Genomic DNA, 15,933 nt, shown 5'->3' with positions numbered 1-15,933 from the left:
TTAACTGCTGAACGAGGGATATTCGTCCAGCTGTTTACGTTACTTGATGCGACGTCAGCAAGAGGAATTGGACAGGTTTTAAATCCTGTAGAATTTAAAACTAGCAATTTTGTTTTTTTTTGAACGTAGCGAAAATAAGAGAGGCCTTAGTCTGATCGATACGTGGCCGAAGTTACGTGTAGCGAAACTAAATTGGGACCTAACACATGTAGGCCTTCTGCCAGAAATCTAAAATGTCGTACATACGTCATAACGAAAATCCCAATCGCGCAATCAATCCTTATAAACCGGTACGATAACTTTCGTTCAGTTTGAATATGTTTAGCCGACCTGTTTTTCATTTCTCGGTAGTTTATGATAGGTAGACTCTATTGCCAGGATCTGTTGCTGGGGACCTGCTGTCGAATTATTGATCGCACCATTCAGATACTCGACAGCAGGATGCTGAGACTCTATTATTTATTTATAAAATCTAGAAAATTTATCGAACCCCAACACACACGATAAAGTTCCTTACTTCAGTCTCGGTTTTCCTGGTGATTTTATCGTGGTAAGTATCCTTGAGGCTTGACACTTTTTACATCAATTGCCAGTCCAGTACATTTCTGCTGATCGAACTTGTAAACTAGGCTGTCAAAAAAGTATGATAAAAGGTTAGATTTAGTCTATATTCTTCACTTTGTTCCTCTGGAACAATAAGGCGGTATTTAACATCCACGTGAAGTCGGGATTCAACATCCGTCTTTTAGGATTGAACAGGTAAGAAATATTAAATTTACCCAACGATTGTCTGAACTGGATCCTATTTCCTTCGATAGTCCCATTACACAGTTATCCTTTTTCCATGTTTGATTTATCGTCGATTTATCATTGGCAACTGCTCATAAATCGGTGCCTTGTTATAATTCGTATATATAAGACATATACATTCTAAAGAGTCTCGATAAAAGCCATTGTCATATTAAAAGCAAGGTATGAATACGACACTGAAGGTTACGCACGAGTCTGCCTAGTGGGACGTCGATTAAATTCTCTACCCCAGTCGGATTAGTTCAGGAACCTTGAGCCAGTTCTCACCCTCTGAGCTAGTAGATTCTCGAAGAGGACGTTAAGGGTCAATTAATTACTTCATGGCTGATTTGTCAGTCGACGAAGACCTTCACGTCCGCCAGAGACCCTAGAGCCTTCATTGAGTTTCACACGGCAGCTCGTAACCAAATGAGTATCGAACAATGTTTAGAGCATCTCTCTATGCACGTATACGTAATACATATATTTCGACAGATATTTACATTGTAGTCACGTACGGACTTATGACAGAATAATATTCCCTTTGAAATATACTCGTGATATATATTAAACGAAAACTTGTATTTTATAACCTAAAATTCCAGATTCTAATATCGGGACCAATCGAAATACTAATTACCTGACATTGACTGCTTTTCCGGGTCGCGTGTATTTTTAATCTTCCACGCGACGTGTACGAGTCTGACGTCAAAGAGAACAGACGTCCACGATATCTTTTAGACGGCTGTTAGCTCCTGGTTACTTAGGCAAAAGGCCAGTCTGGAATCCGTATGTTGATCGACATATATTTAATTCCCAGAAAGACCAATTCCCTTTCTTCTCTACGGTTCTAAGGCAATCGTTTTATATAATTTTGTCAAAAGTATATGTTTCACATAGCTACCGTACTGCATCGTGTAACAATGTTCACAGTTCCTTTTATTCCACTCGCATATATCCAGCCTGTATATAAAATAGTCCATTTCTTTTCTAGTGGTATTCCTTGGCAGCTTCCATTACTAGAAATGTATTCAGTTCTAGTGTCGGAGTAAACGAGTTTATTCTTTACTATGCATATGTACGTTACAGCCTCGACTATTTCAAATGGTTTCCTCCACTGGGGGACTTGTGTGAACCGGTCTTTAACTCCGAGAGGAGATCGAACTCGTGTCACCGTTCGTTGTCGTGCTACCGAGTACTTATTTTCGGTCATACGAATTCAATGGCAACTAAATGTTGGCTTCGTGCCAGGTTTTAATCCACTTCGCTCTTCTGTTACTCCGGATTCTCGTTTACCGTCTCGTTAGATTCTTTGCTTACAGGAGGAAGTGACTAGGTGATGAGAATAAACAAGTCAAATAACGCCTAAGCTTGGGAAAATGTCGTTGAAAAATTAGATTTTATCATTTTAAAATCGTGGCATTGAAAAGGAAATGTGTGCGGAAGTTTTTGATGATTTTTAATAGTTTTAGATTTATATGATATTTATAGTATTCAATATATACATGCTCATTTGATTCGCGTCATTGAAATTTGAAATTCTTATTGTCGCTTGACTGTGAACGACTTTATTGTTAGTGGGATTTGAATTGACGAACGTTGAGTTTTATTCTCTTTGATATTCGAATTTAATTTATTATTAGAAATGGATAATTCCAATGATCTCACGGTTGAAATAAATAGTCCTGCTTTCATTCAAGCTTTGGAATCTTGCTTGATCGTTCGTGTATCTACAAGTCTGCAGATTATAGAGGGTACGTGTACAACCTGGAACGTAATTTGTGTCATTGTAAATCTTGGACTATTAACTGTTTTTCATTATGTCTGGGCTTTTCAGAAGGTAAAACGCAGATTCAAGTGTTTAAGGATAAAGTACGACATGGTATGGCTAAACGGAAAAACATGAAGAAAGAGAAACAGGAGGTCGAGGATAAAAAATCCATCTTGGAATCAGCTCTGAAAAGGTCTTCACAAAAAATCTACTTCCCTATAATCCTTTCACTAATAACACTTCCATTATCCACGTAGATTGGAATTATGCAACAAGAACACCTCCCAGAATCTAATGATGATAACAGCCAATGTCGATGTCGATAACAGATTTAATTATCTAATGGAAAAGGCGAATATTGAAAAAATCGAGAGGAATAAAATCATTTGGGAAAATTACAGGGTTAGACAAAATCTCATGATAACTAAAGAAAAAAGGTCTAATTGCACTCTCATAGCCCAGCATATCGTATTTTTTTCTGTAGGCTGAATTTGAGAAATTTCCATTAGCCGTAACTCGAGAAAATGCAAGAATAGAAATGGAGAAGATTCGGATTAAAGTCATGATGGCGAGATACAATTTAAATGAATTCATGAAAGCTGTGAATCAAAGAAGAATCGTCGAGCAGATTAAAATTCACAACGTAGGTATTGAGTGTGCTCAATTGTGGAAAAAGCGCGATGACAGAGAAAAGAGGCTCATCAGTTTAAATGAAGCGAACAAGGCACTCGGGGAGGAATTGATAAATATCCAAACTCAGGTTGTACAAGAGGTCAATGATAATAGAATACACGAAATATTAAATGATTTTTAATATCCTACAGTTAAAGACACTGTTGACAAAACGAGGAAGAGAAGCCAAAACTAAAATAACAGCGCGAATGCAAATGCCACCGCCATTTGATTTAAAATTTATGATGTCCATTTACAAAGCGTCATCGTCGACCTCATCAGTTAATGATTTACCAAGGATGTCACGAGATAAAGCAAAAGAATTTTCTGGTATATTAAAATTATGCACGGATAAAAGAAATATTTACAACGTTCTTCATTCTAGACACGAGTTCCGTGAATACTTTAATACTCGAAGAGATGCTGGAGGAGAATAATGACGAATTTATAGAGGAACAAGAAAATCCATCGTTATCTACGCCAGTGATAGTAACACCAATGGAAACACAAACTGCGATTGACAGTCCAAGTAAATCTCCCATTTGGTAGAACAATCTTATGAATTATATAACGAAAATTCTTGTCCCTGTTTATTATAGTACAAACACAAACTCCAATCCGACCTGTAGGAGTACACCGGGAAACAGAGGTTGACTTCGCGAAAAATCATAACCACGTGCGAATGGAAACGCAGTGTAGTGATTTACAAATGAAAAATGCACAAGAACCTCTTCGACAAGGAAACCAATACCGCGAAAGCATCTCCGGGGAAGAAGCAAAGCGTCATAGAACAGAAAGTAATGAGGAAAAAGATAAAGCTTGCGAGAGGGAAACCAAGAAGGCCAAACTTGTCCAGGATGCAACGAGTAGATCCCCAATGGCTAAAAAAGTCGAGGAAATAAAATTAGTACGTAAAGTGCCACCGTTGAAAATGATTATGAAAACTGTGAATTTTCAATTGCCGCAAAGACCAAAAAGTCCTGTGACGAATTCTGGGTCTTTGAAATATTTCCCTGTCAAAGATACAGAAATCAATTTTGAAGATAACGTTTCAGATGCTCTAGGAAGTATCGCTGAGTCTTCCAGAAGTAAAATTTTTATAATTTCTTTTCTAAATGAGATATATATAAAAAAAGAATTCATATTAAGTTTTCCAATATAGATGATCCATCCTTTTCAGGTTTGCTGGACTCGATGGTTGGAAGCGGTAATTCTCTTTCGGGTGCTTGCCAATTCACGCCACCTCGTATCACAGATTCGGAAATGGGTTCATTTTCCAGTACAGATTTTCGAGTTTCTGAAAATTATGACGGAAGCGAAACACCTTTTGCCTCTCGTTCAGGTATGATTAAATGTACCTTTACAAAATTTAAAGAACATTGTTCAATGTAGTACTCTTTCTATTATTTTTTATTACAGAAACGAGATTTTCATTATTTGACAAACAGGAGAGTCTAAAATTTAAAAACTTTCTCTAAGCATTATCTTAAAAGTTTTGTGTTGCAGTTCCGTTTTCAGTACAAAGAAAATAATTCATCCTGGATATTTATCTGTCTTCTATTTCAAAAGCTTCTCAAAATGTATAACCAATATTGTTGATGAATAAAATTCAAGTTTTTTGCAAACAGTACATGTTTTAAGTCCTAATCACGGTGTGGCTCAAAATATACACAGTTTATATAGGACTCAGCTTCATGTTCCAATATCTATGACCTCATTCTCATGAAAGCGATGGCTGCCCGGAAATCTACTGGCGTCGCTAGTTTGTGAATCTCTTATCAAATTTGTATATGGTTTAAATTTTCAAATCCGAATAGTCAATATAAACAAAATATTGTAAATAAAAGATAATTTCATAGTTCAGAATTACTATGCCGAAAGAATAGGGTTAATTTAAATATTTGATAAAAGGAAGAATAGAAAATGGATTCGATGCAGATGTACATTTGTGTGTGCCTATGCGTTTTGTAAGTCTTCTTGAAAATTATAAACGTTCAACCGTTATAAAGTGACAGTATGCTGTGACTAATATTTCAATTTTGAGGAAAGGATGTAACTAGTAATTGAGATGTAAAAATGAATTGGTCCATGTTAATTTGTATAAAGTCGTATCATCACGTTTACATCAGAATTATTAGGATGATAATATTACTCAATTTTGCCAATGCTGGTTTTGGCTACAATGGAGATACTGTTCTAAAAGATTTAGGCGAGAAGGAATATCTCTTAATGAAAGGTATGTGGTGTGAAGTACATTTTTAGTAATATATATTCATTATCGTTCCTTAGAAAAATCATTCCTTTTAGCCAAATCCACTTCACCACAACACGGAGCTTGTTGGCACAGTGCTCTAAGAGCAATAAAGAATAGCTGTGATAAATTGAATGATCACGAACATTCTTTGCTTGCTCTCCGACTAGCAAATTGTTTCTTAGAAGATTCTGGTCATACCACTTACAACTGTCACTTGAGTGAAATGGAAGCTGAAAGAAGGTTGAGATTATTTATGTTTTAATGTATCATTGTATTGGATTATTTAAGGAATTGATATTAATTTATGTTAGACTTTATATTTATATTAATATGTTTAACTCTTAGTACATTTATTTTCAGAGAGTGTATAAACAAAATGTCAGATAGAGCATTCAGTGTGTATAATGAATTTTATACGCATACCACGCATGTTTGTTTCTTTCTGAATCATGAAGTATGGCAAACTGAGACGGAGAACACTATTAGGCAGTTAGTATGAGTCATCTTTGTGTATACATATTTTTATGATTATCAAAAAAAGTTTGTTGCTGAACTAAGTATTCTTTCCAGCTTATATCAAGCTTCATCACGGATGAAAGAGCAGCTCATGGAAGCTTCGGAAGTGCAGGGTGCGATGTTGGAAAGTCAGAGAGAAGGATTGAAAATTCAAAATGAATTGTTAGATAATGGAAAACAACTTGGAACTGTCATTAAGTCATCTGCTGAAACTGTCAGCAGTATGGTCATAGATTTCAAGTAATTTAATGAAAGAGAAATTCTGTAAAATTCTTAATTTGAGTTCATTAACAGTGTTTAATATAATGGTATTTTCCAGAGAGTCAGCCAACGACCAAAAGGAACTTCTACATCAAATATTTTCTCATATACAAACTTTTCAAAATTGGATCATGGGCGAAGTTTCCTGGTTTCAGTCTATTATATATTACATGGTGAGCTGCATTCTCTGTGCATTATTTAGTTCAACCAAGCGAACTGGTGAAGCTAGAGTTACGTTGTTCACAATACTGAGTTTTAATGTTGTTGTTGAGAGAATGCTTGTTCAATATTATAATAATACCACGACACGTTCTGTTAACGACAAGGTAACAAAATTTCCAACAGATAATTTTTAGTCAACGAGACACAATTAACTTGCTAACATGAGATGTTTTTTAATATCAGATTCAACTAGTATATATTACCTGGCTATTTCGTAAGGCTTCCTTGAGCTTGTGCCTTCTGATACTCCTTTATTCATATTATGTGTATAAAGATGAACAAGTCGAAAATTATAAAGCACTCAGGCGTATTGAGCATCAATTGAATAATTTGTATGAAGTCAACCAGCCCATTCGTAAGTGTCTTAATGGATCATTTCTATGTAAACATTTGTAATTTTGATATAATTAGAATTGTTATCAGTATATAAGCTTGAATATTTCTTTTATTTAATAGGTTACTCAAAACGATTGGCTCTTCGGCGTTTGAAGAACACGCCAGAGAAAGTTATCTGTTGTGAACAGTTGAAGGAACATCAATCAGTAAGTATAGGAAAATCTGTTAACATTTCACAGTAGTTTTTGGATTGAATTACTGTAGTAATTCTTGTAATCCCTATTAATGACATAAACCTTTTTTATTAGATTCAATGTACAATGAATATACTTTAGATACAGTAAGATGTACACTCGTGTTACAGAAACATAATATATAATATCTATTATTTACTAAATTTTTAAAGCATAGTATTACACGTTAGGGAAGCGTTTCAAAAATTTATTTAACTGTAAGTGTGTCAGGTTTTTCTCTCCTGGTGTGATAATTCCTTTCTCCTGATCTGCCTTGCGTGTTCGTCTCTTGGATAAATAGTCAGAATAACAGACATTCAAATTGTTTATTTCATGTGAACACAATGACTCGTCAAATGCATTTTTCTGCATACAAGCAAAAAGTAGTGATATTTCATACAGGCATCCCCCTTCTGCAAATAATATATATAATACTCAATCTTTAATAATTTTTTAAATACAATCAATATAAAACTCACCAGTCTGCTTGTCATATTTTCCAGAAACTTTGTTTCTCAGAGCCATTGGCAAAATCGGTTGGAATGGTACTTTTTTAATATTTTGTGGTGCTCTCGCCGAGAGCAATTGAATGTTGGGCCTCATTTTCTATTAAAAAATTACGAATATGAAACCATAAATTAGAAGAACGTACATCCATATGCGTTTTAAATACAAAAGACTGTTTCACAGAAGTAATTGCATTAAAAATACTTAGGAAAATTATAAAACAATATATTTCCACAATTAAATATTAAATAAATCCATTATTCATTTCAAACCAGCAATACATAATCCAAACTATTTCACTAACCTCCAATTCCTTAGTAAACCGGCGTACCGTAGTGTACCGAAACTGACCGAAACAAACGTTCGTACAAGCGATTCATAGATGGCATTGCTATAACAATTCCAAAGTGTGTAAAGTTAATCCTTTTTTATCATTTTATCTGTCAATTAATGAAATTTTGAAGAGGTCACTCATTTTTATCACCTATTACTTATCAGATACCCAAATATCACGATGCTTCATGTTCATTCCAAAGCTATTTCCGCTACGTGCAGCTCAACATTATAATCAGATAGGAATTTTTTCACACGTATACCTTCTTTTTATATTATTTCAGCTCTTTTAAATTATCAATTATTAATAGTTACACCAAAAAATAGCCTCAAAAATGTACAATAAAAAGCATAATACGTTATCACTCTTCCTATGACCATTCATATAAGTTTGTACTTGTGTTAAAATCGAATTCTCCATCTCATACACCTGTTTTCTCTTATGTTCGTCAAGAACATATGTAATCATTTCCAACAGTATGGCCACTTGTTGTCAACTAGCTCTTAAAGGCAAATATGCATTGTATGTATGCCATCTCTTTGTGTCAGCATTATTTGTGTAACTTGGTGAAAGTCAATGTTGAAAAAGATTCGAAGGCAGATACATACAATCAAAAGTAAAATCCAGCCCTACCAGTTCGTCGAATGTATAACAAGGACAGCAAGTAGAACGTGGAGTTCACGATACGAAAGTCTTGTGGATCAGTGTGCGCGCACATGTTACTAGCGTGTGACGTTCACATGCTCTAACCTCCTTGCTGTTATAATCTTATCATTCTCTGTCGGATATCCAAAAATAAGAAAATAAAAGTGTCTTTAGAATCTTCAAGAACTCTTTAAAAAAATAAAGTGAGACTGTCAATCGTATGCAGTAACGCCAGTGGAGCAAAGGCATATCCTTTCATTTGCAGTTACTTCTGAAAATATATTTACATTCCTGAAAACACGAAAGATTCATGATGACGACTCGTGTTAGAAGTGAGTTTTTTCTACTGACTGGATTCACATTTTTCGTGACGTGTAAATATGTTGGGGAAGGCCTGATAAATTATTCCCTTTACATTAATCATATTGATCAATGATGGTCAATGATGGTGTTATTTCATTGTTGTATCTAAATAATATGTAATAGCATTTAGATGATTTTCTTCCAAAGAAAGGACGAAAATCAACGCCCACCTGGGTAACCTTATGTTGATTATAGGTTTCACAGTAGCAGTGACAGTCATGTCGTTAATATTTCCGTTTTACTCTCTTCAGTGAACCTTGTGACCACCTGATCTTACGATTTATATGAATAACAGAGATTAAAGACGATATGAATAATTGAAAAGACATAATAACGTTGAAAGACGCAGTGAATCATTGATGGTACACAGGATAGTTTTCTGTTTTTATACGACTCGCTGCAGGAAATATATATAAAAGTAGATAAGAACAATGGCGTGAGTTTCTTATCCACATGTATATAAAGTCATGTATTTCGCGATAAAGTGGGGTATCAGCTAACTTTGCGTTAACCGTGTCTTCTGATTAGTTTTGATTTTCACATTTCTATTTGTTAAACCTCTTGGATCTGATTGATAACAATTAAAAACGTTGCACGACAATGGAAAGTAAATTTATACAAGTAGCTGTTTGCGAAATATTCGCACATTTAATATATTCCCTGTTGCATAATTCTTTTATTGTTGCAATGCCTCAGGGTAAATGATTCCATTCTATTCGAAAGGCTGATTGTGCAGTGATTATTCGTTTTCCATGCTCGAGGCTATTAAGTATCGTAGATAAATGAACTTGTGCTAGAAATCATTTTCTTTGATGCTGAGACAACGTGCATCATAACGCGGCCATTTGTTCTCCCATAAACTTTATAACCGGAAATATTGAAGATAGAAATTATAAAAAATTATCGCACGTAAAAAAAACGTTCAAAGACAGTTTTTATTTGACTGAATCACTCGAGGTGGATATTATAGCTTTTTTGACTCACTACTAGCTCCGACTCGGTATCAAAACTATCAGCTCACGTTTCACGTACAATTCACGTGATGTAGTCATGCACTTAAACAAATACAAATATATTAATCTTAACCGATTATCCCTTCTCTTGTTTAAACAATCAACAATCATAATTATCCAGCTGGAATGATCGCCTTTGACCTTACTAGAGACAAAATGGCCGATTTGACCTTCACTTTGACATTATCAATGTTATCCAGCCTAAGACATTACGTGGTACAGAATATCATCCTGCACATACCTAATCTACAAATTCTTTCCGATTAGCTAGATCACAATTTAAGATTGTCAACTGACTCCAGTACATCCTGTCGCTGGATAAATTTAAGCGACTAACGTTAAATTGCTCTATAGCTACTAATGTAAAACTTTTCAAATGAAGATCGAGTCCAAGGTTTCGTTGGCTATTCACAATTGAATTATATAACTGACAGGTCAGACAGGATTTGTCTTATATTAAATTAAGATCAAGGCTCGTTCACATTTATTGTTATCCTTCCTCAGACTTCAGAAATGCTTCCTTGCCCTATCACCAATCGTAACTGAAGATTCTCAAAATCTAATTCCAACGTCCATACAACCAATGACTGGCAAAATTTATACATAACTAGTCAATCTTTCTATCAAAAAGAAGGGATACCTAATGATAATTATCTCAAATACCTGCAGACTTTGCCAACTAATCAGTGATACGACTTCCAGTCACATCTGAATGAGCTTAGCCGTTCCTTAATATCACATACTATACAGCATTATATTCTGCTTGATATAACATTTTTATTAATTCCACACAATTGGACAATCTTGGACCATCAAAGCGTTCCGATGTAACTTATTCGAAACTAATTATTGTTTAATCTCCGTTGTAATTCGTAAGTACATTGCAATTCACTAAGAATACCATTAGACGTGCTCAACTATGTAAATAATTTATCAGCCGTGATTTTCTTTCATTTTTTCGTATTACAGAAAAATATTTTTGCACAATATACCTACGGGTTCATATTAACGTTTTTGATTTTGTGATTCAAGAATCAGTTAGCTTGTGATATAGTCGTTACGTGACGCATGAAAAATTGTACGTACGTCAGGTTATTGCGTAATGAATTCCACCTCTCATCTCTATACAGAGTCAAGAACTACGTACGTTGTGCTCCTGAGACACAGCGAGGAGTCATTTAAGAATTATGGACGATCTTAAAGAAATTTAGTAAACGTTGCAAAATCTTATTGCACATGTTCTTCATACTGTGTAAAACTCATCGTGCGATTGTCGCGCGAACAAATTGTTATCGGTACTGTTACACAAGTTATTAATGATATTAATTCATATATTTACATATATGCTTGTCTAGGAGTAGTAGGAATTTTTATAAATTTTAGGCTGGGTAACAGTTATTGCTTTTCAAATCTATTATACAAATGATTTTTTATTAAGAGCCAATCAGTATTAACGTTTATCTTTTAATTTTAAATGATACTAGTTTGTTTTATTTTAAATATTACATACGCCTCCCACCTCGTTCTTTAGAATTTCGTAGGTAAACTGTCCTCTGTGGGGGTATCGCGTTTCATGCGTTTCCGAAACTATCTGGCTGAACCAGCCGAGCAGTTGAAAAGGCACTTTGCCTGTGATCGGATCGGGAAGCATTTTTGGCATCGTTGAAAAAAATTTATTTCAGTGATCGATACATTTACATCGATACATCATGCAGAGTAAGTTCTGATAGAAAACGTCATTTAACATTGGTCTTAATTGTTGAAAACTTCAGCAATCGAAATTTCGTTATTTTAATTAAAACGATCATCAGGAAATTATTCGACATTGCTTCAATCAATAATTCTCGATTTAGTAATTACCTCGGAAATTGGTTTCACGTGCAGTTTCAATCCTTGAAAGAATCTTCGTTAATGTATTGCTTGTTTGAATTATTCAAAGTAAATTTTAGACTTTATAAATTTAAAATGTCACATTGTATTAAACTATAAATCTAAGTGTTTAATGAAGTTTTTTTAAGCTCTAGCTTTTTCGTTGGACTATGCGGAAATAAGAACACACGTGTGCTTTAAGACAGTACCGCAGTAAGGATAGGGAATTGACACGTATGGCTATACACTTGGATTTGCAGTATAGCATCTTCAAATCTAGCATTGATTTATTGATAAGCGTCTGTTTATTTATGACATCATCATTCTATTTTATCACGTAACCACTCTATATTTTACTAATATTTCATTCATGCACATTAATCGAAGTCCAATCTATCTAATGACTCCAGGAAGCCACCTTAATTCTGTCACATACCCATTCCAATTCCGTTTAATCGATTTGTCAACGAAAAATATATGTTTTAGAATTTGTTTAAAAAAAAAATTCTTTTACAATGATTTCTACTTTGTCTCTACGTTCATTTGCAATGCAATAAGTTTTACTTGGTGTTGATGCGTGACGTGCAACCTATCAGTGCTACTTCCTCGTTCGAACTTGACCTCTTGTATTGGGGAAAAAAATGAATTTGCCTAAGGCAAAGCTTACTTAAACGTCTTTCTGGTTCATTGGCATGCTTGAGCTATCAATGATACGCTATCACGTCTTCCACTGCTGAGGTGCCTGGATCTTAAGTCATTTGTTTGAATTTCTAATCTTTGTATAAATCTTTATATCATTCGATTTTATGATCAACGATAGTTCACATTCTTGTTTCTAATTATTGGACTCTAATAAGTGGATATGCATCAATGTTATATTGTTGATATGATACAATATAATATCTGTTCTCTGTGTGTAACATGTTTTTAAGTTTATACAGAATTGGTTGGTCTATGATCATGAATGATTATGTAAAAATATGGCGTGAGCATGTACGGACGAAAGGTCTGTTCCTTATGTATGTCACCTGTGTAAACGCATAATTATCTCAGGCACGTCCTTAACATTCCAATGCTGTAGTTGTTTATTTTATTTTCAAGTTCAATAAAGATTAGAGATTAATTATTGACTGGAAATTATGGTTTTAACAAGCCTCTCATGTGTTATGATTTTTCTTTGGTATAGAAGCTTCGACCGAGGACAGCTTGGTGCTGATTAGGCAGTCACTGAAGTCAGCGGATATGGATCACCTGGAGGGAACCCATTTCGATGGATCGTTTCCTCATGTGTTCATCACTCTTGGTGCTTCTGTAAGTTTTAATTTTATAACTGGACAACAATCTGAAAGATAAAGTAGAGTTATGATGTTTAATGATTTTTTGAAAATTTTATTCAGGGTGATCTGGCCAAGAAGAAAATTTATCCGACACTCTGGTGGCTGTTCAGGGATAATCTTCTACCGAAGACTACAACGTTTTTTGGTTATGCTAGAAGTAAAATGACTGTTGCTCAATTGAGACAGAAATGTGATCCGTATATGAATCTGAAACCTGGTCAGGAGAATAAATATGAGGAGTTTTGGAAATTGAATCATTACGTAGCTGGAAGCTATGACAGCCGGAGAGATTTTGAATTACTTAATCAAGAATTAGAGCAATTTGAGAAAGGAGTCTCAGCTCATAGATTATTCTATTTGGCATTGCCACCTACAGTTTTTGAACCAGTTACTGTACATATCAGAAATGCCTGTATGGGTGAAAAAGGATGGACCAGGATAATCATTGAAAAACCATTTGGCCGTGATGACGTTAGTTCTCAAAAGCTTTCAGACCATCTTGCTACCTTGTTTAAGGAAGAACAACTTTATCGTATTGATCATTACCTAGGGAAGGAGATGGTTCAGAATTTGATGACTTTGAGATTTGGAAATAAAATATTTAGTCCTACTTGGAACAGAGATAATGTAGCTTCTATTCAGATTACTTTTAAGGAACCATTTGGTACCCAGGGTAGAGGCGGATATTTTGACGAATTTGGTATCATTAGGGATGTCATGCAAAATCATTTATTGCAAATTTTATCGTTGGTTGCCATGGAGAAACCCGCCTCTTGTCATCCTGACGATATCAGGTAATATATAAATTTAATGATGATTGATCCAAATATTATTATGCATTTAATATTTATGATACTTTTGATCAGGAATGAAAAGGTCAAGGTTCTTAAATCAATGAAGGCATTAGAACTTGAGGATGTAGTCCTTGGTCAGTATGTTGGTAACCCGGAATCTGATGATCCTGAGGCGAGACTAGGGTACCTCGATGATCCAACAGTTCCAGCTGGCTCAAATACACCAACGTTTGCCTTAGCCATACTTAGAATTAATAATGAGCGATGGGATGGTGTTCCATTTATTCTTCGATGTGGTAAAGGTATGCAAAACTTATGCAGCTCATGTAATATTAATATAATGTAATAAGGTTTAATGAATTTTACATTTTCTAGCACTTAACGAACGTAAGGCTGAGGTAAGAATTCAGTATCAAGATGTATCTGGTGATATTTTTGATGGTAAGCCTAAGAGAAATGAACTTGTAATTAGAGTGCAACCTGGTGAAGCACTTTATATAAAGATGATGACAAAGTCACCTGGAATCACCTTTGACATGGAAGAGACTGAGCTTGACTTAACCTACCGTAGTAGATACAAGGTGTGTACAAGTTGTACAATTAAAAAATTATCCTTGTCATTCTATTACTATGACTTGTAAAAATCTATCTATTCAATTTCATCAACATTTAGGATTTGAAACTACCTGATGCATATGAAAGACTCATTCTGGATGTGTTCTGTGGATCTCAAATGCACTTTGTGAGAAACGATGAGCTTTCAGAGGCATGGAGAGTATTCACTCCACTTCTGCATCGCATTGAGAATGAAAAAATTCAACCAATTCCATACCTGTACGTTATTGATGCCAATTCATATTTTAAGCTGCTTAAGATTTATAATTAAATGCTATGTGGAATTTTTTAAATATTTTTGTATCACAGATATGGTTCTCGAGGTCCTAAGGAAGCTGACGAGATGGCTAATAATAACAACTTTAAATACTATGGCTCGTACAAATGGGTAAAGCCTAACCATCATTAACAGGATGTGACTCTATCGTTAACATAATTTATAATGAACTACAGAGAAGGAACACGACTTTGCCTTACTAATACTTTGTTACATAACTGTGATCATATTTAATTTCGTATAATTTTGTTTCGGAAAACGTTTTTTATTATCATTACAATCACGTGTTGTTAAAAGAAGTACTTGCAATTTTACCAGAACACTTTTCTAACAACTTTCCAATTAATAGTAATGAAATGCATAAATCTGCATTGCCATATAATGTTGATATTTAAAGTGCATTTTCTATCCATGAAACGCTTGGATAGTTGATCTTAATGGAGCACAATGATATTTATTCCTGATAAGTGATTACGATGTTTGATAATCTTGCAATATTTTAAACACACGAATACTTTAATTCTACTGTACAAAGTGTAGTATAAGTTAAAAATTTACATTCCAACAATTATTTGAATACTTCTATATATTCTTAATTAAGTCCGATTTAATTACCATTTATATAGAACATGTTACTCTTTTTACACAATGCGATACTCAATGTGTTTATATCATTTTATAGCCAATTTGTTATGATGAAAGGAAACGATTTTGTTATCTGAGATATTTGATAAGTAATAATTATTATCTAGTGCAGTTTAATTTTTTATTGAACATTCCATAGATATATTTCGAGCCTTAAATAATTGATACAATATTTTCAGTGTTATGTTGACCATTACACGCTAATATTAATTGTTGTTCTTATAATTGTTGAAACTGAGATAAATTGTACAACAAAACGAAACAATGAAGCATGGTATTTAGTTGACTTCAAAAAATGAAAAAGCAGACATAAATTATATATTAAATTATTGAATATATTTTTGTATACTTGCAATCAAGCTATTCTGCATTAAAATGTTTTAAACATTTAAAAATGAAAGTATTTTGCAATAATACATATTGTAATGAAATATACATTTGGCAAAATAAATGCGTTTTATCTTTAATATATAATTTAAG

At 34.1% G+C, this 15,933-nt stretch overlaps 3 protein-coding genes and 1 long non-coding RNA gene across 6 annotated transcripts; 2 read left to right on the top strand and 2 right to left on the bottom strand.

Moving 5' to 3' along the window:
* Window positions 1-69: 69 nt before the first annotated feature.
* Window positions 70-1,721, bottom strand: LOC112494299. Its single transcript, XR_003059588.1, has 3 exons — window positions 1,002-1,721; window positions 780-877; window positions 70-630 (listed from the first exon to the last, which is right to left on the bottom strand). It is a non-coding gene; the product is annotated as an uncharacterized LOC112494299 (long non-coding RNA).
* A 578-nt stretch (window positions 1,722-2,299) lies between these two features.
* Window positions 2,300-7,190, top strand: LOC107267429. Its single transcript, XM_025084704.1, has 15 exons — window positions 2,300-2,543; window positions 2,627-2,753; window positions 2,818-2,962; window positions 3,045-3,320; window positions 3,385-3,562; window positions 3,618-3,761; window positions 3,832-4,320; window positions 4,395-4,574; window positions 5,522-5,726; window positions 5,847-5,975; window positions 6,057-6,242; window positions 6,322-6,589; window positions 6,669-6,840; window positions 6,942-7,027; window positions 7,130-7,190. Exons 1-15 carry the CDS (start codon window positions 2,435-2,437, stop codon window positions 7,154-7,156), a joined length of 2,721 nt encoding a protein of 906 aa, XP_024940472.1. The 5' UTR covers window positions 2,300-2,434; the 3' UTR covers window positions 7,157-7,190.
* On the bottom strand, window positions 7,104-7,952 carry LOC107267376. Its single transcript, XM_025084747.1, has 3 exons — window positions 7,866-7,952; window positions 7,534-7,660; window positions 7,104-7,467 (listed from the first exon to the last, which is right to left on the bottom strand). Exons 2-3 carry the CDS (start codon window positions 7,655-7,657, stop codon window positions 7,235-7,237), a joined length of 357 nt encoding a protein of 118 aa, XP_024940515.1. The 5' UTR covers window positions 7,658-7,660; window positions 7,866-7,952; the 3' UTR covers window positions 7,104-7,234.
* A 404-nt stretch (window positions 7,953-8,356) lies between these two features.
* On the top strand, window positions 8,357-15,904 carry LOC107267367 (glucose-6-phosphate 1-dehydrogenase). 3 transcript variants are annotated; one of them, XM_015738969.2, is made up of 7 exons: window positions 8,357-8,872; window positions 12,972-13,096; window positions 13,183-13,916; window positions 13,989-14,218; window positions 14,292-14,497; window positions 14,590-14,750; window positions 14,841-15,904. In XM_015738969.2, the coding sequence occupies exons 1-7, from the start codon at window positions 8,851-8,853 to the stop codon at window positions 14,938-14,940; spliced, it is 1,578 nt and encodes a 525-aa protein (XP_015594455.1). In that variant the 5' UTR covers window positions 8,357-8,850; the 3' UTR covers window positions 14,941-15,904. The 3 variants fall into 3 exon arrangements, with proteins under 3 accessions (XP_015594455.1, XP_015594457.1, XP_015594456.1); XM_015738971.2 differs by lacking the exon at window positions 8,357-8,872 and adding an exon at window positions 10,601-10,788; XM_015738970.2 differs by lacking the exon at window positions 8,357-8,872 and adding an exon at window positions 11,453-11,632.
* The last annotated feature ends 29 nt before the right edge of the window (window positions 15,905-15,933 follow it).

This window comes from Cephus cinctus, unplaced genomic scaffold (genome assembly GCF_000341935.2).
Source record: "Cephus cinctus unplaced genomic scaffold, Ccin1 Ccin1_scaffold0401, whole genome shotgun sequence".
Lineage (NCBI taxonomy): Eukaryota > Metazoa > Arthropoda > Insecta > Hymenoptera > Cephidae > Cephus > Cephus cinctus.
The sequence above is the reverse complement of the archived record's forward strand: the minus strand, read 5'-3'. Positions and strand labels throughout refer to the sequence as shown.